We start from the raw sequence: 24,917 nt of genomic DNA on the forward strand, positions 1-24,917 counted from the left end.
GCCAACATCCATGTAGGTGGAACAGATGAGAGCCTGTGTCCAGTGGTAAGGGTTAGGAAGGCCCTTAATGCTTCTGAAGAGCTCTATGTAATTGCCTGTGCCTGAAACTTCATGATTAGAAATTCTGTCCTTTATCTTGAAGACTTCGTCAATTAAGTCTTAACAGCTATTTGTGTCTCTGTTCAATGGTTATTATTGCTATAGCTAAGTCATCATTGAATGTATAAAGAAGAGTTGGTCTGGTTAATCCTTCCTAAGCATCAGCTCTGCAGTGGGGATTGTGGCTGCCAGGTGCTCAGGGCTGTCTGTCTAGACAGAAAGCCCTGTTGAGATGCTCGGGCCCCTTAAACTTAAAGGACCAGAGAGAAAACATGCCCAGTGCAGGTACCTGATTGATAATTTGGGGTTACAATAATGTCATAAAGAGTGACTGACCATTACTTACCCACCTTTACATACTACTTTTGATATATTTGTTCTTAAAGAAATACAATACCAAGGCACAAATTAGTTTTCTTTTTTAAACCTCAATTATCAGTGATTTTGGTCAATGTACTTTAGCCACGGTTTGCTTCTTAGCTCCTGGAGGATACTCTCTGGCTTCAGAGAAGGCTTCCAAGGGAAGGCAGCTCTGACTTTCTTGTCCCAGGGCTAACTGCTCCAGGTTCAAATCAGGACACCCCCGAACCCTGATACTTCTTTTCTAAGACAGGTACAGATCTTTGAAAGCCAGACATTTCTGCCTGTGTAAAGCACTGAAGGACGGGGAGAATCCTCCCCTCTTTTCTCCATTCTTCTAAATAACCCCAACTTTTCTCCTGGTGTTTCAACTCAAACAATACCCCACTCTAAACCTTGGCCTTTGAAAGATGTGTAGGATTTTCAACAAATGGTGTTGAGAAAAGGAATAAATTTGGGCCCTTACCTTATGTCATATACAAAGATTAACTCAAAATTGATCTTACAACTAAACTTAAGGACTAAAACTATAAAAATCTTAGGAGCAAGCATAAGAGAAAACTTTATCACACTAGATTTGGCAATGATTTCTTGGATATGACACCAAAGCCACAAGAAAACAAAGGATAAAGATAACTTGGACTTCATCAAAATGAAAAACTTCTTTGCATCAAAGAATACAATCAACAGAGTAAAGGGGCAACCTGTAAAAAAGGAGTAAATATTTGGAAGTCATTTATCTGATAAGGGGTTAATATCTTGAATATATGAAGAACTATAGTTCAACAACAAAAAGACAAACAATTTGATTTAAAAATGAGCAAGAGACTTGGATAGACATTTTCCCACAGAATATAGGTAACTGGTCAATAAGCACAGAAAAGATAATCAATATCAATAATTATTAGAGAAATACAAATCAAAACCACAGTGAGATATTATCTCACACCTATTAGGAGGATTGCTGTCAAAAAACACTCACAAACCCCAAAATAACAGCATTGGTGAAGATGTGGGGAAATTGGAACCCTTGTGCAGTGTTGGTGGGAATGTAAAATGGTGCCCTTGCTATGGAAAACAGTATGATGGTTCATCAAAAAATTAAAAATAGAATTACTATATGATCCAGCAATTCTGCTTCTGGGTAGATAGCTAAAAGAATTGGAAGCACAGTCACCAAAAAGAGTTACTTGTATACCCATGTTCACAGAAGCTTTATTTATGATAGCCACAAGGTAGAAAGAACCCAAGTATCCATCTACAGATGAACGGATAAAAACGTGATCTATATGTACAGTGGAATATCATTCAACCTAAAAAGGAAAGAAATTCTGACACAGGCTCTAATAAGGCTAAGCCTTGAGGGCATTGTGCAAAGTGAAGTAAGCCATTCACAAAAGGACAAACGCTGTATGATTCCATGTATATGAGGTACCTAGAGAATCAAATTCATAGAGACAGAAAGTAGAATGGTGGTTGCCAGGGCTGAGGGTAGTAGAGTTATTATTTAATGGGTACAGAGTTTCAGTGTTGCAAAATGAAGAGTCTGGAGTTTCATGACACTGTGAATGAACTTAACACCACTGAACTGTACCCTTACAAATGGTTAAGACTGGGGGGCTCCTGGGTGACTTAGTGGTTTTAACATTTGACTCTTGGTTTTGGCTCTGATTGTGATCTCAGGGTCTTGAGATCAGGCTCCGAGCTCAGTAGGGAGTCTGCTGAGATGCTCTCTCTCACTCACCCTTTATGTCCCTCCCCCGAGACCCCACATACATGTGTAAGCTCGCGTGCTCTCTCTCTGAAACAAAATAAATCTTTAAAAAAAAATGGTTAAGATGGTAAACATTGTATGTGTATTTTACTACTACAAAAAAAGGTCTATGCTATTACGTTTGTCCTCTTCCAGAATGTAATCTGATGGGAGAAAAATCTAAGGCCTCATATGATTTGCTGAATTTTAAGAAATGTTTAAGTCACTTTAATTACCATATACTTATGTGACTGACTAAGTTGATGAATTCAACATTGGACTAAGAATTTGCTAAGGATAGTTTCTAGGTTAACAGATAACATGCAAAGTTTGTTAAGGTGTTTATATTTAGGGAAAATGTTTTAAGGAGATTTTAATATTTAGAAAGTCTCAGCATTAAGTATATGATTATACAAAAGTGAGATTCTAGAGTCCCTAAAATGAACTTTATGGAAAGAAAAGTTGTTGTTGTTTTTTTTCAGGGGTAACACATTAATTTTCTATTATAAAATTAATTTGTATTTAATAAAAATGTGGAAAAACTAAAAATAAAGCTAGTCCCACCACCCGAATTTAACTTTTATTTCCTTTTCAATCATTTCCAATTATTTTTCCACACACAGGTTTAAAAAAGATATAGTTTGTCATGTCACATATGAATGGCAGCCATTATTTTATTTTATTATTAATATTTTTAAAGATTTTATTTGTTTATTTGACAGAGATCACAAGTAGGCAGAGAGGCAGGCAGAGAAAGAGGAAGGGAAGCAGGCTCCCCGCTGAGCAGAGAGCCCGATGCGGGCCTGGATCCCAGGACCCTGGGTTCATGACCTGAGCTGAAGGCAGAGGCTTTAACCCACTGAGGCAACCAGACACCCCCACTTTGCACTTCTTTAAGCTTTCTGCAGTATGTTTCCTAATTGTGTATCCCAACAATTTTTTTTATTGGATTCTTTATTTATATGTCTTACTCACCTGCAGCTGACTTCCAAGTTTTCTTATTTAATCCATATATAATAATAAGTAACAACTTTGCATTATAGTGCCTGCAAGTACTTTTCCTAGTCTATTGCTTCTCTTTACATTTTGACTTTTTAAAATTTAATTGATGTTTCTAATGTACTTATGACTATAACTGCCTTTATTTTTGTATGTGTTTTCAGGTGGCTGTGTTGTTTGTGTAGAAAGGGGTTACATGTAAAGGACAGAGAACCTACATTATTGTCTACTAGGGTCATTTAGAAATAATGTAGCAACTGTTATCTCATTCCTGCCCCCGAGTCTGCCACTACCTGAGCTGAGTTGTTATTCTGCCACTCCGTCTGTGAGGCTGAGGGTTCCCAGATAAAATACAGGTTGCCCAATTAATTTTAATTTCAGTCAAGCAACTAATACTTTTTTAAAGTATAAGTATATCCTAAATATTGCATGGGCCATACTGATATCTCAAAAGTATTGGTTATTCATCTGAAATTCAATTTCAATTGGGCAGACTGTATTTTTATTTGGTACATCTGGCACTTCTACTTGGAGCTAGTTTAACACCTGTTTACCTAAACCATCTTGTACTAGGCAGTGGGAGTGGCGGGTGGTGAGAGCTGAAAGAGAAGACAGTTCCTGTTCTCAGAGTTTATGCTCTGGTTTCTCGGAGAAATTTGCAGTCAGAAAGATAATCTCCTGGACTATTTCAATGACGGCTAGATTAAATTTAGAGCCTGTGTTTTCCTACTGCCTAAGGCAGAGTTACCCACATTTTAACCACCTGAGACACCCGTCCCCTGGGAAGTGTGATTCCTTTGGCTTGAAGAGAGATTCAGATGCCTCTGGTTTTAAACCCAGGTGATGCTCTGGCTCAGGTAGGTCTGTGGAACTCTGGCAGGCTCTGTCCTCTGATTAACAGCGCTCAGCCAAAGTCAACGTCTACTCTTTACAACCCATTCTAAATCACTGGTATGTATTTTGCGGTGGTGATCATCTCTGTAAATGGCTTTACGGGTGATAACGTTCATCCCATTCGGTCTCCACTCTTAACTCTCGAGGCAAGCAGAGTTAAGTTTTAAAGTTAAGTATTAAGTATTAAGTAAGTTAAGTATTAAGAAAGTTAAGTATTTCCGCTTGACTGAGGAGGGCCGGGAGGCTTCCAGGGGCTATGTTCACACCGCAAGCCGTCAAGCAGCCCGTCCGCAAAGCCCGCCTTCCTTCCACCCCACCGAGCTACCTCCTCCCGCCTGCTGAGCGTCGTGGGGACCACTGGGCTGGATTTAGAGCCCCCTGGAGTTTCAGGTGATTTCCGCTCGGAACATGCGGGGCAGCCCCAGGCCCGCAACTAGCAAACGGATGGGGCTGACGCCGCCCGGCGGACAAACCCGCAGCCCCTGTGCGGGCGAGCGAGGAAGACCGGGGGGATGGAGTGGGGCGCCCGCCCGCCCGCCGGCCAGAACCCCACACACCGGGCGCTCAGAGGCCGGCTGCCTGGCTCCCGGAGCGCCGCGCGCGTCCAAGCTGGGCAGCCTGGAGCCGGGGGCGCGCGGGGGCGGCGGCGGAGGCGCGCTCCGAGCACGCGCGCGGGGCTGGTTCTCCCAACTGCCGCTCCCGGGGAAGAGGGCGGCTTCCCGGGAAGCCGGCTGACGCCGCCGCCGGGACTCGGAAGTGCCGAGAGGGTTGTTGGGGACTCGTGGCGCGCGTGAACACGGCGGTCGCTGCCCGGGACAGCCCGGAGGTTGGTAGCCCGGGCCCGTAGCGGGTCCCGGGGAGGTTACGTGCTGACTTGCGTGGTGTGCTCGCTGGAGAACCAGAAATGCTCTAGGCGTTTTCCGTTTCCTACCCCGGTTCCTGCGTGCGGGCCCGGGGGCGGGGCAGAGGAGGCGCCCCGTCCCGCGGTGGAGACAAAGGCGGCGTGGGCCGTGCGCCCCGGGCCACGCCGGGCTCCCGCAGGCCGGGCGGAGTCCGCGCACGTCCCCGCCAGCGGCCTCTCCCCGGGGTTGGTCCCTAGTTTCCGCTGGTCCCCCAGGCAGTGTTGGACGTACGCCGGTCCTACTGCTGCGGCTCAAGTGACCCCCGAAGTTAATTTATTTTGGTTTCTTCTCTTCAGACTCAGGTGCCGTCTTCAAAGTCTAGCCTGCAGGTGGCACCGGTCTTTTCGTGGAAAGGCCCCACCCCCACCCCCCGCCCCGGGCAGTCCAGGTATTGGGGTGGCCTTGGTGTTAAGAAATGTGCTGTTTCCTTGGTTCATGGCTTTTGGATCAGAGCTGTCCTACTAGGGGATTGGCGTCCTTGGTGGTCTGCATTTTATGGGGATTAGACTCACTGTGTCTGTCGCTGTGCTGTATTCCTCATTCATGCATTCACTCTCAGAGCTGGGCGCCTAGGCGCTATCAAGGGCTTACTTAAGTGCGGTGGGTACAGGAGACGAAAGCGAAGGCTTCACTGAGGGGGTGGTTTTTATACTGGAATTTGAAGAACTGCCGCTTTCATTCTTCATGCTCCATCTTTCCTATAAGTCTTATCCCTTTTTTCTCTGTGGCAGTCCGTACTTGTGATTAGTATAGAACAAGGACAGTTAGTTCTACCTGAAAGATTCAGCTAATACTAACAAGGCCGATGTGCTTGTCAGGTGCTGTGAACCCATTGTACCTAAATTACAATCACCACGGATGGTAGGTAGTGTTGTCCCTTTTCACGGCAGAAGAGAGGAGATGCCCAAGGCACAGACTAGTAGATTTCAGGGCTGAGTTTTACACTCCGTTTTCTGGATCAAAGCCTGTGCTGTATTTTTTATTTATTTTGCTCCCTCCTTGGGAAGCAGGTTAGATAGACTAACTTAGGGTCAAGGCTGAGTCTCCGAGGGACCAGTCATCATTGTGGGAGGCTAGATGTTGGTAGGAACTCTGTAGGTAACATCAAAAACTAGCCAGCCCAGGCCTTACTTATCTGTGTTTCCTGCTTGCAGCTCAGGGCCTGGCCAAGGGAAGATTCTCCTTAATTTTTGCTTTGGAGTTCCTTCCCTTGGGTGAAATCCTTAATTTCCTTGTAAGATTTTTTAAGTGTGTTTGCATGTGTGTGTGTTTGTGTACACACACATGAATGGACCTCTTTGGAGTCTGGGGAGGTCAATTTTTAGAAGGCATTAAAAAATAGAGTTACAGATTACATTGAAACAGTTATCAGAATAGTGTAACAAACCCCCACATTTGTGATAAGAGTATTTTGTGTTTATTAATGCACTAAGTAACCAAATTCAGCTGTATCAAATAACTCATAATTTAAAAGTAGTGAAGTAGTGATGCCCACATAAATGATATTTCCCAATATTTGCAATAACTGAACTGTGTAACGAAAGTATCTGATTTCTATTGGTGACAAAGTTGCCAGAACTCCTTCTAATATGGTTTGTTGTCATATTTATAAAAATCCTGCAGTTGTTCTAGAAGTTCATGAAAATAAAAGCTGTATGAGTGAATTTATAGGTTTGTGGCCTCCTGAATTCTACCTACGGATGTCTTGGAGGTGGTGGGATGGGTATCCGAGGTTACAAAGCACTTAGTGGTTGTTTTTCTTCTGAGAATTTGCTGGACACCCTAGAGCATTACAAATACCCATTTCTTTCTCTTTCAGTTAGTGTCTCCTTTTGCTCAGGTTCAGTTATTTCTAATGATAAAAGCTATTGAGAGGGAATTGTTGAATTGTTTATAGTCAATATAAACTCTGCTCTGCTTCTGTGGATAATTCTGCTGGAGAATATTCTTGTGTTAGTGGCTATGTGTTACATAGTACAGGAGAATTTTTTTTTTTTTGAGATTGCCTTTAAACCTAAATGGAGTATGATATTACCAGTGCCAGAGAAGAAAAAAGGTGTTCTCACTATATATCCCCAAAACATTTAAAAGATTTTAAATGTGAATAATTCTGGTAATATGTTGGAAAGTTCAGATGAAATGGATACTTAAAAAGAAAAACAAAAAACCCTTAACTAAGACATAAGAACTAGAAAAGCAAAATAGTCTTGTATCTATTAAAGAAATTAAATTTGTTGTTAAAATCCTTTCCAAAGCAAAATTTCCAAACCCACATGATTTCATAAGGGAAATAGTCCAAACATTTAAAAAACTGAAAAAGGAAACACTCCCTGGCAGCTTTTATGAGGCCAGCATAATCTTGTTATTAAAGCGTGATGAGGAAGAAATTTACAAGAAAATTCCAGGTTATAGTCTCACATAAAAGATGCAGAAGTCTTAATGATGTATTGGTAAATCATCTAACAGTCTATAAAAAGGAGATTAAACCATGACCAATTTGGACTTACTCTAGGAAGGGAAACTTTGGCTGACATCAGAAAGTCAAATGTAATTTAACTACATACACATAAAGGAGAAAAATTATTGACAAAATTGAACACCGATTCATGATAAAAACTTTTTGCAAGCTAAAACATTAATGAGAAAAATTAAAGATTTAAACAATGGAGAGTATGTCATTGCTCTGCAAATGAGTCTATAGATTTAGCACAATCCCAATCACAATTCTAGCAGATGTCTTTTCAAAAATAGAAGTTGATAAGCTAGTTCTAAAGTTTATTTGGAAATTCTAGATAATTTAAGAAAAAGCAAATTTGGATGTCTAGATCAATACATAATATGCTAGTATGGTATTGGCACTATGCTAGACAGACCATGGAGCTGAGTAGTGAATCCATAATCAGACTTACATCACATGTATGTGTGGTTTGTGACAAAAGTGACACCTCGGTGCACTGGAGAAACTATGGCCTTTTCAGTTAATGATGCTAGGCCAACTGGATCTCCATTGGACAAAATGAATCTTGGTCATCTACCTTATCCCATATACAAGTAGTAATTAAGATATATCACATACCTAAATGTGAAAGCTGAAATAATAAAGCTTCTGGAAGAAAGCAAAGTAAATTATCTTTATTACCTAGAGACAGTCAAAAGTTTGTGGGATAGGATGCAAAAAGCAACCAATTAGAAAGGAACAAGATTGGTAAGAACTTCTGTTCATTTAAAGATTCCATAAGGAGAGTGGGAAGTAAGCTACAGAATGGTGAAGATATTTGTAATTACATATATACAATACAGAACTCCTACCCACAATGTAGAAACAACTTCTGCAAATCATTAGGGAAAAAAATGGACAGCCCAATAGAAAAATGGGCAAGTCACTTCCCAAAGGAAGATATCCAAATTCTTAAGCACATGAAAAGATGGTTAACCTCATTGGTAATTAAGAAAATACAAATTAAAATGAGAATGCGTTATCATTATATACTCACCAGAGTGAGGGCTAAGTATATGCAGGCTTCCCCCGCTATCCAAAAGCAGAGCGTTCTGTAAAATCTTTCATAAGCTGAAATGTGAAGCAAAGGAGGATTTACCATTAATTTATATGGAAAAATTTTGAGCATTCCAGACCCCCCAAAATAATCCCTCTTAAGCTTTTCTCATACCTTAGGATACATTTCGCTGGTAGATGCACAGAATAAATTAAGGCCAAGCACAGATGTTCACGGGCAAAGTTCAGAGCTCTGGTGACTTGATGCTGAGACCCTCAGCGTAGTAGTTTCCTGGGAAGGAGCCCCGGGGCCACTCTTGCTGCTGGGGTGTGTGCTCCCTCTGTAAGTGCTGGCTGCAAAACAAACATGGAGTGCCATTGTCTCCTCTTGCCTTTTTCTGTAGAAGTGGAAATCTTTGTATTTCTTTTGGTTAACAAAAATAGCTACTAATGTAGGTCTTTTGTAAAAGCAAAGTGGTATAATCTGACCTTTCAGAAAGTGGGGGATACCTGTCCTGGTTGGGTTGTGGACACACTGGAACTCTCATACATTGCTGCTGGGTATAAAACTTAGTGCAGCTGTCCTGGAAATTGTTTGGTGTATCATTTACTATATCTCCTATGACCCAGCTACTCCATTCTTGAATAAACACAGCAGACATGTGGGTACTGAAAGACATGTCAAAGAATGTACAGAACACTGTTATTCAAAATGGTCTCAAGTTGGAAACAACCCATATGTTCATCAGTAGTGGAATGGACAACTGCATAGTTTATACAAATGGACTGCTCTTCAGTAATGAGAATGAGAACAGATTGTGGATGAGCCTCGCATGAAGCTGAACAAAAGGAAGGTAGAAACAGCAGAGTGGGTTCAGAAACAGGCCCAACTGGGGCGCCTGGGTGGCTCAGTGGGTTAAGCCGCTGCCTTCGGCTCAGGTCATGGTCTCAGAGTCCTGGGATCGAGTCCCGCATCGGGCTCTCTGCTCAGCAGAGAGCCTGCTTCCCTCTCTCTCTCTGCCTGCCTCTCCGTCTACTTGTGATTTCTCTCTGTCCAATAAATAAATAAAATCTTTAAAAAAAAAAAAAAAAAAAAAAAAGAAACAGGCCCAACTGAATAAGATGATAGAAATCAGGCTAGGGGAATTTTGAGGCATTTAATTTTTTTTTAAGATCTTTTAAAAATTTATTCATTTGACAGAGCGAGAGAGAGACAGAGAGATCACAAGTAGGCCGAGAGGCAGGCAGAGAAAGAAGGGGAAGCAGGCTCCCCACTGAGCGGACAGCCTGACTCAGGGCTCAATCCCAGGACCCTGAGATCATGACCTGAGCCAAAAGCAAAGGCTTAACCCACTGAGCCACCCAGGCACCCCAAGGCATTTGATTTTTAATCTGAGTGGCAATGACTGGAGTGAATCTGCTTTTTGAAAATCTTAATTTTTAAAATTTTAACTAATTTTAAAAAATTTAAATTAATTTTAGGTACATTTTAATGCAAAGTTTACTTAAAGTAGTATATTATAAAATATTTGGTTCATTCAGATGCCCCTAATCTGGGGAGTGTAAGATGTAGTTGGCACGATTCCTGGTGATTAAAAAGGCTTAAAGTAGGTTAAGAATTTTCATGAGAGACCGTATAATAGCACATTAGTACCTTTTGTGAATTAGGGACTTAAAAAAGTGACTCCTTTCCCGCACTCTTTGACAACAGAGGTCTGGTTTAATGGCAGTTCCTAAAAAAAGACCTAGAGCTTTGTTTGATATTGAGACTGTTATCAGTGCGAGGTAGAAGCCAAAAAAATGCCAAGGTGCGAACTGAACACAAAATTTTGTTTTAGATTTAATTTTCTTACAATTTAAGTTTTATAACAGTTGAATTAAAAATATTCTGATTTTTTTTTTTTTTTAAATGTAAATCCTTTCGGTTAGATACTTTCCTCCCACCAGGCAGGTGAGGCATGTTAGTTTCCTATTGTTTCTGTAACAAATTACTACAAACAGTAATGGCTTAAAGCAGAAGTTTATTATCACTTCTGGAGGTCAGAAGTCCAAAATGTGTAGGCAGGGCTGCACTCCTTCTTGGAGGCTCTAGGGCAGACTCTTTTGTTGTTGTCTTTTGATGCTGCCTCCATGTCTTTGCTTGTGAGCCCTTCCTTCATCTTCAGAGCACATTACGCTAACCTCTGCTTCTATGATCCCATCTTCTCTGTCCCGGACCCTCCCAGACGGACCCTTGCGATTGCACCGGGCCTAATTGGATGGTCAGGGCTAATGTCCCCATCTTTAACTTAATGACAAATACAAAATCCCTTTGTTTTGTAAGGAACTATATTATAGGCTCCAGGAATGAACACATGGACATTTCTGGGAGTACCCTATTTGAGGGCTTTCCCAGATGGGATTTTATATTTTGCTTCACAAATAAGCTTCCTGAATCTCACTAGGAGCTCACTGATACTTGCTGAATGAAGAAATGGATCTAGATTTCTTTATTTAAAAGTATAGTTAATGGAAGAATAGAAGTCATGGTCCCTACTGTCTGCTACATTTGGAGTTTTAGGTTCAGGTCTAGACACCTGTACTATACAGAGACAACTAATTAATGGTAAAGGGTCTAGGAACTAAGTCACTGAAGAAATGGTTAAAGGAATAATGAATGTCTGTCCTGGAAGAAGCTTTGGGATGGAGTGTGTGGCATTAATTATCTTTAAATATTTGAAGAAGTATTATTGGAGAAAACAATTAAGCCTTTTTAGTATAATAGCAGTAACATTAAAAACAAAAAGAATTACATTTTATTTTTTTTTTATTTTTTTTTTTTAATATTTTATTTATTTATTTGACAGAGAGAGATCACAAGTAGGTAGAGAGGCAGGCAGAGAGAGAGAGAGAGGAGGAAGCAGGCTCCCTGCTGAGCAGAGAGCCCGATATGGGACTCGATCCCAGGACCCTGAGATCATGACCTGAGCCGAAGGCAGCGGCTTAACCCACTGAGCCACCCAGGCGCCCCAAGAATTACATTTTAGAACAGAACCCAAGGCACTGTTCTACCACTTTGTAAGTTCATCTGATCCTTACAGCAATTGCTGTTAATGCTGTTGTTGTTGGTTTTTTTTTTTTTTTTAAGATTTTATTTATTTATTTGACAGAGATCACAAGTAGACAGAGAGGCAGGCAGAGAGAGAGGGGGAAGCGGGCTCCCCACTGAGCAGGGAGGCCAATGTGGGGCCCAATCCCAGGACCCTGAGATCATGACGTGAGCCAAAGGCAGAGACTTAACTCACTGAGCCACCCAGGTGCCCCATCCCTATTTATACGTAAGGAGATTGAGTCACGGGGAGGTTATGTAACTTGTCTTAGGGCATACAGCTATGAAGTAGCGAAGCTGGAGCTGGGATTGGAACTTTGGAATTCTGACACCACAGCCATCACCATGTAATCCCATTACCCTGCCTCCATGCCTTTAGTTCCAGAAGGTACAAATGGACTACTGACAAAAAGTTCTTAAAAATAGAGGGACTGGGGTGCCCAGGTGGCTCAGTGGGTTAAGCCTCTGCCTTAGGCTCCAGTCATGATCCCAGGGTCCTGGGATGGAGCCCGGCATCAGGCTCCCTGCTGAGCAGGGAGCCCGCTTCCTCCTCTCTCTGCCTGCCTCTCTGCCTATTTGTGATTTCTCTGTCAAATAAATAAAATCTTAAAAAAAAAAAAAAAAAAAGAGGGACCAGTTTTTGAATTGATTTGAGGAAAAATAGGATAATAACCAGAACTGCTTACAAAAAGTTTCTCTGCCTCTTGATGTTACTGGAAATGGTCAGGTAGGTTTTTGTAAAAGGAATTCCCAAACTGACTAGAGATTAGATCAGATGACAGCAGGGTCCTTAGTGATTTTGCAGTTCTATTCGAGGGGAAATAATTATTATTTTTTAAATTTTATATACAAATAATCAATCTTCGTGACATTTCATGTACTAAAGCTCCCTTGTGAACTACAGTTTTCCCACTGACTTTCCAGAACTTCTCACATACTGGTGTGGTAGGCTGTGTCCCTGCCTGCTTTGAAGGTGCCATTGCTGTGCTCTCCTAATGAGGTAGAATCCCTCTTTTCGCTTGAATTCTGGACTGGTCTCTGCACCAACACAGTGTTCTGTGAATTTGGGAGCCTGGTCCTTAGGAGACCTCGCCCCTCCTGCCTTTGTTCTTTTGAACCCCTGAAGCCACTGTGCTGGGAAGGGTCGGGCCTCCTGGAGCAGCTGGATCTGTGTAGAAGAGAAGCGCCGCACCTGGCTGAGAATTAGCACCAAATACTAGGTGTGGGGGAGGTCATGCTGGCCCTTCCGGCCCCTACTAAGCTGTGTGGTGACTTGGTGACGCAAGTGATGCCAGGTGAGAGCAGGAGAATGGCCCACATAGCCATCCCACAGAATCACGAAGAAAGGGGATCTTTGTTGTTTTAAGCCACTATGTGTTGGGGTGGTTTATGGTGCAGTGAGACATAACTGATACATGGTATTTTGGTGCATGTTTGGAAGTAGTGTATGTATTTTAAAATATTCTGTAATGAGACAGATGTTCTGTCCCGTCCAGCGGACCTCCTCCAAGCCACCATCATCACTCTGTTAGTGGAGCCTTTCTGGGTTTGGAGAAAGAAGTATTTTTTGTTAGTATTACATAGTAAAGGAATAAGACTCTTTGTAAGACTCCTAAATAGGGTTTGGCAAAAACTGAGAGGACACAGTGTGTCTGGGTTTGGGTTTCCTCGTGAGAGTCCTGCAATTTGTATTATGCAAAATAAGTTTGTTTCATCAAACAAAGGAGCAAGTCTCATAATTTTTCCAAGTGTGCTAGAATATTATCCTACTCTTTCATTCTCTCCAAAGCCATTGTCATTTCAGTGTACATGTGCTCTTTTTACTTCTGTTACTTTGTGACTTCCAGAGTGCTCATTTGTTTCTAAATTTAGAATTATTTCAATTTTACTCAGCCCTTCTATGTGACTGCTGACTTTCCCTTCTTATATCTGAATACATTGGTTTAGTTTGTCTTCTTCAGTCAGTCTTTTAAGGAAAGTGTGAGTTAGATGGTTCATGTGTGTTTTGATTACATCCAGTGGATTTACAAATTTTCTTCCTAGGGAGTATCTAAATTACGCATGACTTTAAATTTTTCTTTTGCTTTTATGTAGCTTGTATAACTCTCTAGTTTTCCTGATGGATTGATTTCATCATAGACATGGAAAAAAACGAATCAGATGCCCTCGTAAGAATAGGGAGGTGGCTGAATCACAGACCTGTAACCCGAAACAAATAATACATTGTATTTTAATTTAAAAAAATAGGGCTGAGGGAAGGCTCTGAAGTTAGACATGGTGGGTATGAAGCTAAGCTCTGCTGCTTACCAGCTATGTGACCTGGGGCAAGTTTCTTGACCTTTCTGGGCTTTGGTTTTCTTTTGTGTTAAATGAGATACCAGAAGTACCAACCTTGAGAAGTTGTTATAAAGATTAAATGAGATGATACTTGTAAAGTGCTTGCTTAGCATAGGTAGCCTATAAATAGCGCTTATAGTACAGCTGTTGCTAAAGTATAAGAAAACTAAGTGGAGGAAAATTTCAGTTTAGGACATTGAGCAACTGGTAATTGGTAGAAGTGACGATGGTGATGCTGGTACCCAACGATTATTAGCTCAGTGCTGAGAATGTGGTTTTGAAAGTCCTCTGGTGCATGTGGGTACGTGGTTATAGCTCATTCAGCACTGGAAATAGCAAGACCAAGGAGTAGAAAACATTTAAAATGGAAGTGTTGGAATCCATTTGTAGCAAGCATCAAAAATAAAGATACATTTTGAAGTGATATTGGAAATTGCCAGGGGAAAGCATCTAACAGAAGTTATGTTTATGCACATTTTTGGCTTTGGCATAGTGAGCTGTGCTTCTCTGCCAAGATTAAGGAACAGGATTTCTGTCTGTGAAAGTGGGAGCTGGGGAGTTGGATTCTGGTTTTTGCGCCATCACTGGCTTCTCTGTGCGCTTGGGCAGATCACTGCCTTTCCCTGAGCAGGATTCTGATTCCTGAAAAAGAGCTAACCGTTAGCCCTCCTGGTGAGGAGTAGAGTAGATGATGTCTTCAAAGCAGGTGGAGTGTTAAATTACAAAGTAAATGCAAATGTATGTTTCTTCAGTATAGAGAAAACTCTGTTAGCTGAGGAATCCTTGCCATTTTATAGCTAGGATTTTATTCTGTGGGCCTCTGGAGTTCTGTAAGCCTCAGAGAAATGCTTTTTTGAAATACCTAGCCTCATGGGCTCTTACTCCAATATACAGGTGAAATTCCTTGTTGCTCCAGTTTGACTTCTTTTCCTTTGATCCCAGAGAAACCTATGATTTCCTTCCAACACCTGATATTAAATCTACTTTCTCTCTTTGTCTTCATTTGCCTCAAATAGTCACCTCTCATCAATAATATTTGGCTTTGAGATACTGTGATCTTACAGCTTTGGAGTTGCTGTTGTATGTTCTTTGTTTTCTTCTTTTTCAATCCTGTTCCTGGACTGGTTTCACATCAGTACGACTTAATTGTGCTTTACTTGTGTTGCTTGGTTCTAGAACTTTCTCTCTGCTTCCTTCCGAATTGCTGCTCTCCTTGCCTGCAGATGACCACACTGTCAGAGGGCTTCTTCCTGAAGCTTCACTCAAATAGCTAAATGTACAGGCTCATACACCTGAGTTTTCTTCAGCAAATCAAATGCATACTTGCAATTCTTTATCTTTTTTTTAAATTTGATGCAGATGAGGATTTATTACAGCCAGTACTTTATTGTATTTTGAAGTTCTCCATTATATAAAAGATTGAAAATATAAAAAATAAAGAGAAAACAGATAATTAGGATATAATTTTATCAATAAAATTTTTAAAATTTCTTTTCAGCATAACAGAATTAATTGTTTTTGTACCACACCCAGTGCTCCATGTAATACGTGCCCTCCTGAATACCCTCCACCTGACTCCCCCATCCTCCCACCCCCCGCCCCTTCAAAACCCTCAGATTGTTTTTCAGAGTCCATAGTCTCTCATGGTTCACCTCCCCTTCCAATTTCCCTCATATCCCTTCTCCTCTCCATCTCCTTGTCCTCCATGTTATTTGTTATGCTCCACAAATAAGTGAAACTATATGATACTGACTCTCTGCTTGACTTATTTTGCTCAGCATATTCTCTTCCAGTCCTGTCCATGTTGCTACAAAAGTTGGGTATTCATCCTTTCTGATGGAGGCATAATACTCCATAGTGTATATGGACCACATCTTCCTTATCCATTCGTCCGTTGAAGGGCATCTTGGTTCTTTCCACAGTTTGGTGACCGTGGCCATTGCTGCTATAAACAATGGGATACAGATGGCCCTTCTTTTCACTACATCTGTATCTTTGGGGGTAAATACCCAGTAGTGCAATTGCAGGGTCATAGGGAAGAGCTATTTTTAATTTCTTGAGGAATCTCCACACTGTTCTCCAAAGTGGCTGCACCAACTTGCATTCCCACCAACAGTGTAAGAGGGCTCCCCTCTCTCCACATCCTCTCTAACACACGTTGTTTCCGGTCTTGCTAATTTTGGCCATTCTAACTGGTGTAAGGAGGTATCTCAATGTGGTTTTAATTTGAATCTCCCTGATGGCTAGTGATGATGAACATTTTTTCATGTGTCTTATAGCCATTTGTATGTCTTCTTTGGAGAAGTGTCTGTTCATATCTTCGCCCAATTTTTGATATGATTATCTGTTTTGTGTGTGTTGAGTTTGAGGAGTTCTTTATAGATCCTGGATATCAGTCTTTTGTCTGTACTGTAATTTGTGAATATCTTCTCTCATTCCGTGGGTTGCCTCTTTGTTTTGTTGACGGTTTCCTTTGCTGTGCAGAAGCTTTTGATCTTGATGAAGTCCCAAAAGTTCATTTTCGCTTTTGTTTCCTTTGCCTTTGGAGACATATCTTGAAAGAAGTTGCTGTGGCTGATATTGAAGAGGTCACTGCCTATATTCTCCTCTAGGATTCTGATTGATTCCTGCCTCACGTTGAGGTCTTTTATCCATTTTGAGTTTATCTTTGTGTACGGTGTAAGAGAATGGTCGAGTTCATTCTTCTACATATAGCTGTCCAATTTTCCCAGCACCATTTATTGAAGAGACTGTCTTTTTTCCACTGTATATTTTTTCCTGCTTTGTCGAAGATTATTTGACCATAGAGTTGAGGGTCCATATCTGGGCTCTCTACTCTGTTCCACTGGCCTATGTGTCTGTTTTTATGCCAGTACCATGCTGTCGTGGTGATCACAGCTTTGTAGTAAAGCTTGAAATCAGGTAACGTGATGCTGCCAGTTTTATTTTTGTTTTTCAACATCTCCTTAGCATTTCAGGGCCTCTTCTGATTCCATAAAAATTTTAGGATTATTTGCTCCAGCTCTGAAAAATACCAGTGGAATTTTGATCGGAATGGCATTAAAAGTATAGATTGCTCTAGGCAGTATAGACATTTTAACAATGTTTATTCTTCTGATCCAAGGGCATGGAATGGTCTTCCATCTTTTTGTGTCTTCTTCAATTTCTTTCATGAGTGTTCTGTAGTTCTTCAAGTACAGATCCTTTACCTCTTTGATTAGGTGTATTCCCAGGTATCTTATGGTTCTTGGTGCTATAGTAAATGGAATCGATTCTGTAATTTCCCTTTCTGTATTTTCATTGTTGGTGTGTAAGAAAGCCACTGATTTCTGTACATTGACTTTGTATCCTGCCGCATTACTGAATAGCTGTATGAGTTCTAGTAGTTTGGGGGTGGAGTCTTTTGGGTTTTCCATTTAAAGAATCATGTCATCTGCTGCAATTCTTTATCTTTAAGACCCTCTGCCACATGGCTCCTGCTTTCCCTTCACCTCCGCTATCTACGTTTGTACTTCTGCACATTGGTACTTCACTGACCAGTTTTCCCACGAAGGTGGCAGAGTTTCCGGGCCCCATCCCTTTCCCATCACACATCCTGGCCTCTCTCCTTAGCTCTCACATGTCAGTTACTTAGAGTAATCGGTTGGCATTTACTCAAACTCAGGCTATGCTGCTCTGCTATTGGTTGGCTTTTCCTATAGAAGTAATTTACAGATGGTGATTAGTTTCTAGGCTGTCTCACAGATAGATACCCACAAAGCTGATAATGCTATTGCAGGACAGGATCTGTAGTTGAACAACAGAAAAGAAGCATTACTTATACGTTTGAGTAAGGACCTCTTTGATTTCATCATGATAGCCTATCCCTAAAGAAGAGCGTGCTTGTTTAGAGAACGAGAAATGGAAACTTGAGAACTTTCTGAGTGTATTTAGGAACCTTTTGGATTTGGATATTTAAAAGTTCTAGTTATATTTGCTTTCTAAGGGCACAGCTGAGATTAATACAGAAGAAAACACTAAGGAGAGGAATTTTCTTGAGATAGGTGGGCAAGAGCTGAAAAGAGAGGTATAGGGAAGAAGGACTTGTTAAGAAGGACATGTGAGTGTGTGTGTGGTGGTGGTGGAGGCTTTTTGGTCTAGTCTGCACATTTTATTTATTTTTAAAGATTTTATTTATTTGATAGAGCACAAGTGGAGGCAACAGCAAGGGGAGAGAGAGAGAGAGATGCAGACTCCCTTTTGAGCAGGGTGCCTGATGTGAGGCTTGATCCCAGGACTCCAGGATAATTCCCAGGACCCTGGGATAATGACCTGAGCTAAAGGCAGATACTTAACTGACTGAACCACTCAGATGCCCCAGTCTCCACGTTTTAAATGGGGAAGAGGCAGCCCCGCTACTTTGTTGCTTGTAACAATGTATCTTTGTGTAGGTGTCTGCAAAAGGTACACAGTATAGCTAAGAGCTCCAGAAAGGGAAATGTTTTAACACTGAATTTTTTTTGTTCCACACAGTTCATTAATGCAAAGGAATTGTCCTAGAAGAGAATGTCCCTGGAAAGCTTCAAAACAGCAGGGCTTCCAGAACTTTCCTTTAATCTCTAAGATTATGTTCACATTTCAGTAGCATTTTTAGGGGTTCAGACTTTGCTAATCACATATTCTTAATGGAGATGAGGAGGCCATCCAATGTAGTACCAACATCCTTTGAAAACGGAGAGGATAAAGGTAACCTCCCACTAAAGGGAAGACTACCATATGCCCACAAAATTCTACAAAGAGATTCTAAGTATTCTAGGTATTTAAAATGCCTAGAATTTTAAATGCCAGGTATTTAGATTTTAGATGCCAGGTATTTAAAATTAAGTTTGAGTAGAAATGTTTAAAGCTAGAAATGGTTCTTAAAAATAGCAGGGGGACCTGAGAAGGCATTGTTGAGGTTTTGAGAGTGTTTGTGGTTGAAAGCATAAGTGCCTGCTTCTGGATCCCTGAGGTGGCCGGAGGCCAAATTGCCTGAGCAACTTTTAGGTCATTGCCAGTTGGTACTCTGGGTGGAGGACCGCTGACTCTGACCTCCTATTTTCTGAAAGCCAAAGTTTATCTTTTTCTACTCTCTCTTAGCTTGAAGAAAGGAGTTTGTGCATGGTAGATTATGAGCCAGGCTGTAGAGACAAGTGACTTTTTAAACTGGCTGGATGTGGCTGAGGGGAAGCATGGAGTCTCAGTGGGCCCAGGACCAGGGTTTGAGCACTGGCTCAGTTTTTTCTCACTGTGTGGTCTTATTCTGCTTCACATTTTTCATCTGTAAAGTGCCTGTCTCTCTTGCTTGACCTTGTTCATTAGGGTGATCATTCAATAAAATGAATTCTGATTCTTGGCATTACTGTCTCACATGAGAAATGCTTGCTTGGGGCTTAAAATTTTGCTCCTTATTTGGCATCCATTATGAGACATATTTGAGAGGCTTCATTAAAGCACTGAGAGCCATTTAACTAACTCTTTGTTACTTGGGAGCTGATCATTTAATTTGTAAATTAAATTTAGGAATTTTAGGACTTCCTATCACCTGTTCTAATACTTAGAATATAGACATGGCTGCCGTTAAGAGAGAGACTGAGAATAGCAGAGGCTGAAACAATCTGCAAGTGCATTTCTCTGTCATGTAATAGTCCAGACATAAATGGTCTGAGGCGGTTTGGGGGGTGGGGTGGTACCTGGAGTCAGGAACTGAGGCTCCTTGGTCTTGTTTTCCCACATGGCTCTCACCTCTTGGCCCAAGGTGGCTGTTTCAGCTCTGTCCAGCGGGAAGGAAATGACGACAGCCTTGCAGCCAGAACTATTCAAATGCCTCCCTTGGCTACACTATATACTTGAGCTTAGCATCCATGCATTCAGATAAAAATTACATTACTGTGTATGAAGGGAGACTAAATATTGTGGGGTGGGCAGCTAGCAGTGTCCGCCACAGCTGCTGGGGATCAGGTGATTCACTTCCCTTTAAGAAGTTTATGTAAGATGGGAGATGGCAGCTTTCATTCACCCATTCATGTAAACAGCTGTGGAATGACCTACGAAGGGGAGAATGAGGAGGTTAAGACTGTTGCCTTAGAACAGGTTTGGAGAGGATCTGTACTTCTTTAAGATTTGAAGCCATTTATTATTCATGGAGCAGTAGTGCCCTCTCGCTACATTCTACACCCTGCGTTGGGTACTGGGGATGCAGAGATCAGGGTCTGTGTTCTCCAGTGGTCCATCCCACAGGGGGAGCCAGTCCTGTCTGGCAAGGAGCACATGACTGTCTGGTGTGCATTCTGATGGGAGGCAGATTGGGGGCTGTGGGAGCTCCTAGGGAAGACCTGCCCACCCCAAGGAAGGCAGGGCGTGTGTGTGTGTGTGTGTATACACATTTTGGATGCAGGATGCATAAGGCAGAAGGAAGTATAACTGGGGCTCTGTCTCTATTACTTTAAACAGTGATGGATCCCTTAGACAGCAAGTGAACTGATGTGATGCCATTCCCTAGTGTCGTGTCTATGGCTTAACGTTTTTATTTCTGTTTCTCTTCCTAGAAACTCTCAGTGTGTCTGCCTGGACCCTTCATCACAAGGAACTATGCTGCCCCGATGGGAATTGTCTTTTTACCTGTTGGCTTCACTAGGCTTCCACTTATATTCTTTCTATGAAGTTTACAAAGCTTCCAGAGGTAAGGTTCCAACTTTCGTGACCTTCTATCTAGAAAGGAAGGGGGAAAGGAAGTACTCAGAGGTAGAAGACTCCGGAAGATTGTCTAGTGGGCTTGGGATGACTTGGACCCTTGGGATGACTTTGCTTTCCCCTCTCTGGGGTGCTTGGAGTTTATGATCTGAGTCAACACGATTTTCTACCCCAATCCCTGGTCTTGAATGGGATCCTGTAAGAGGAGGGAGGGTTTGATTCAATGGCTACTGAAGGCTGTGGAGGTGAACTGCAGTAACCTCTTCATCTCCCTTCCATCATCATTGCTCTCAGACATGTGCAGGCAGCTCACGGTGTGGGAGGCCCAGACTCCTTTTGTCCTTTTGTTCTGCTGTGTTTAGTGCTTTGTATGCTTGTTGAAGAAGAATCATCATCAAATCCACATCCCAGCGCATAGGAAAGGGGATGGGAATCCTCCTGTCCTTTAAGGAGAGCTCAGCACGTTACCCTTGTCACTTCTGCTCACCCCCAATTGGCCAGTGCCAGGTCTTATGGACACAGCTGGGAGGCTGGAAAACATCATCTTTAGCTTGGTGGCCACGCCACCTCTCAGACTTCCCACGCTGTGGGAGAACGGGAGAAAGAAATGAGGAGGGATCATGACGGTCTTTTCTGTAGTCAGGCTATGAGAACTCTGGGCTTTTTCATAAGATACAACCAGAGCCAGCTTAATAGAGGAGACATCAGAAGCTCTGTGGAAAGAGATGAGTTTGCAGGCAAAGGGACAAAACCTTAGCATGTTAGGAAGCATAGCATTGTCTGGCAACAACAAACCATTCAGTGGGACCAGGATGTAGAGTGTGAGGGGACAGCGGTAGAAGTTGAGCTTAGATTAAAAAAGCAGGGAGGGGTGCCTGGGTGGCTCAGTGGGTGAAAGCCTCTGCCTTCAGCTCAGGTCATGATCCCAGGGTCCTGGTATCGAGCCCCGCACCGGGCTCTCTGCTCAGCGGGGAGTCTGCCTACCCCCCTCTCTCTGCCTGCCTCTCTGCCTACTTGTGATCTCTGTCTGTCAAATAAATAAATAACATCTTTTTTAAAAAAAAAAAAAAAGCAGGGAAAGGCTGTGAAAAACATTGCATGTTATTGTGAGGAGTTTGATAGGAGAGTATGCTGAAAAGTCACTTCCGATGGTAAAAGTGCTTTGGGAAGCACAGTTGAGAGTCCTCTACTCTGAACACCTGCCTCCTTATGTCTCACTGGGCCTGATTTGGATATGCATCCCCAGGGTGGACTTTTCTCCCAGCTGACAGATGTCCCACTCAAAGCCATGGGCTTGGTTGCAGAGACAGACCATCTACGGTAGATGAGGACTGATCTTTTGTCCCAGCTGGCCAAGTAGTTGCACTCCCCTGCTGGAGCCTCTGAGCTCCCAGGGCTCATGTATGGGAGCTAATCCTGCTCTATGTCAGGCACTATATTAGATGCTACATGTACCTTGTCTCATTCGGTCTTTAGAACAGCCCTATGAGATGGTCTATTACTTTGAAGATGGGCTTGGCAGCAGAAACACCACCTCCAACATAAGTGTTCAAAGGCTGGTATGATGCCCAGACAGCATCGAAGAGCCTGGCTCCTCCTACCACGTCCCTCTGCCTTCTTCATCATGTGGCTTCACTGCGTGATGTAAGGTCACTGCTTCAGCTCCAGCTGTCATATTCCCTTTTCTCCCAGAAGGAAGGATGGAAGGGGAGGGGAGGGGAGGGAAAAGAGAGGGGAGGCCTTCTTCTTTCCTGAATATGACTTGAAAGTTGCTTACATCATGTCCATTGACATGCCATTTGCTAAAACCCAGTCCTGTAGCCACATCAGCTGTGAGGGGAGCAAGTAAATGTACTCTTTGGTTGGAAACCCAGTTATCCAGCTAAATTCAAGAGTTCTGTTATAGAAGAGGAAAGAATGGCAGCTCATCAGTAGTCTTTTCCATGAGTGGATGTCAGGATTCCAGATTTTCACCATTCTAGTAGTACATGTGTAATAGTATCTCATTGTTTTAACTTGCATTTCCCTGATGGCATGATGTAGAGCATCTTCATATGCTCATTGCCATATAGATCTAATCTTCCCTGGTGAGGTATTTGTTCAGGTCTTTTGCCCATTTTTTAATTGGGTTGTTTATTTTCTTATTCTTTTTTTTTTTAAGATTTTATTTATTAATTTGACAGAGAGAAATCACAAGTAGACGGAGAGGCAGCCAGAGAGAGAGAGGAGGAAGCAGGCTCCCCGCTGAGCAGAGAGCCCCATGCGGGACTCAATCCCAGGACCCTGAGATCATGACCTGAGCCGAAGGCAGCGGCTTAACCCACTGAGCCACCCAGGCACCCCTTATTTTCTTATTCTTGAGCTTTAGTAGTTCCTTGTATATTTTGGATAATAGGATTTTTGTAAATATTTTATTCCAGCCTCTGGCTTGTCACCTATTCTCTTGAGAGTGTCTTTTGCAGAAAAGATATTTTAAATTTTGGTTAAGTCCAGTTTACCAGTTGTTTCTTTAATACATTGTGTCTTGGGTATCTGAACGGTACCTCCTAGAGCCAGGGTCATCTAGATTTTCTCTTACATTATCTTCTGGGAATTCAGTAGTATTCCATTTTATATTTAGATCTATAATATCCATTTTCAGTTAATTTTTGTGATAGGTGTAAAGTCTGCATATAGATTCATTTTTTTTAAAATGTGGATGTCCAGGTCCAGCATTTGTTGAAAGACTATCTTTCCTGTGTTGTACTGCCTTTGCTCCTTTGTCAAAGGTGAGTTTACTGAATTTATGCGGGTCTTTTTCTGGGCTTTCTAATCTGTTCCATTCATCTGTTTGTCTATTCTTTCTCCAGTGCCACAGTCTCTTGAATACCGAGGCTTTATTATAAGTCTTGAAATTGAGTGATATCAGCCCTCTGACTTTATTTATTTATGGCTATTCTGGATGTTTTGCTTTTCCATATAAACTTTAGAATCATTTTGTCAATGTCCACAAGAGAACTTGCTAGCATTGAATCTATAAACGAAGTTTATAGAACTGACATCTTAACAATATTGAGCCTTCCTATCCATGAACATGTAATATCTCTCAAATTTTTTGTTTTGTTTTGTTTTAGTTTTCATCAGTTTTCTAGTTCTCCTAATACATACATGACTTGTATTAGATTTATTCCTAAGTATTTCACTTTTGGGGGTGCTAATGTAAATGGTATTGTGTTCTTAATTGTAAATTTCACTTGTTCATTGCTGATCTGTAGAAAAGGAATTGAATTTGCATAAAAATCTTGTATCCTGCTACCTTGCTATAATCACTGACTGGTTCCAGGAGTGTTTTTGTGGATTCTTTGGATTTTCTACATAGGTATTTGTATTCTCTGCATATAAAGACAATTGCTTTTCTTCCTTTCCATTTAGTATACTTTTTTTTAAAAAGATTTTATTTATTTATTTGACTAAAGATAGAGCCAGAGAGAACAAGCTGAGGGGAATGGCAGAGGGAAAGGGAGCTTCATCCCAGGGCACTGGGATCATGACCTGAACCGAAGGCAAATACCTAACTGACTGAGCTGTCTAGCAACCCTCCATTCTATATACCTTTCATTTCATTTTCTTACTGCACTAAGTAGGATTCCCATTATGATATTGAAAAGGAGGGGTGAGAGGGGACACTTTTGCCATTTTTCTGATCTTAGTAGGAAAGCTTTCTGACCATTCTGATGTTCTGATGTTCACTGTAGATTTCTTAATCCAATTGAGAAAGTTCCCTTCTGTTTCTAGTTTGCTGAGAGTGTTTAATTGTAAATGAGTGTTGGATTTTGTCAAATGCTTTTGTGCCTCTATTGATATGACCATGTGGTTTTTATGTGTGTGTGTGTGTGTGTTTTGTTTGTTTTTTTGCTTGTTGATGTTATGGATTACACTAACTCATTTTTTTAAGTCTTTGTCCTTTGAACAAACCTCTCCTGGACTCAGCAGGGGAGGTCTTCTGGTCTGTGTGGTGTTAGCTGGGACTACAGTCATCGGGTGCCTCACTCATGTAGCTGGCCAAGACCTCAGTGGGGAGTTGTCACCTAGTGTGCAGAGGTTCTCTCTGGATGACTCTCCACATGGCTTATATTTCTCCTAGCAGGACAGCTGGGTTCAAGAAGGGGTATTTCAAGTGCACAAAAGCAGAAGCTACAGATCTCTTAAAGTTCAGCCTGGGACGTTGTACAGTTCACTTCTGCCTCATTTATTGGTGAAAGCAAATCATAGCTCCAGTCCAGATTCAAGGGGAGCAGTCTA

General features: G+C 41.8%; 1 protein-coding gene across 5 annotated transcripts in view; it reads left to right on the top strand.

Moving 5' to 3' along the window:
* HHAT (hedgehog acyltransferase) overlaps positions 1-24,917 on the top strand; it is a 339,661-nt gene that overhangs the window by 9,514 nt on the left and 305,230 nt on the right. Inside the window, exons 1-2 of one of the 5 annotated variants that reach the window (XM_045087064.1) lie at positions 4,330-4,495; positions 20,492-20,625. In XM_045087064.1, coding sequence (XP_044942999.1) covers positions 4,362-4,495; positions 20,492-20,625 — 268 coding nt within the window. In that variant the 5' untranslated portion in view covers positions 4,330-4,361. Of the gene's footprint in view, positions 1-4,329; positions 4,496-4,777; positions 4,932-20,491; positions 20,626-24,917 lie in introns of those variants that run through there. The other 4 variants (XR_006608637.1, XM_004775312.3, XM_004775313.3 and 1 more) reach the window with 4 other exon arrangements.

The sequence above is a fragment of the Mustela putorius genome, unplaced genomic scaffold (assembly GCF_011764305.1).
Source record: "Mustela putorius furo isolate JIRA1106 unplaced genomic scaffold, ASM1176430v1.1 tig00001012_pilon_pilon_pilon, whole genome shotgun sequence".
Taxonomy (NCBI): Eukaryota; Metazoa; Chordata; class Mammalia; order Carnivora; family Mustelidae; genus Mustela; species Mustela putorius.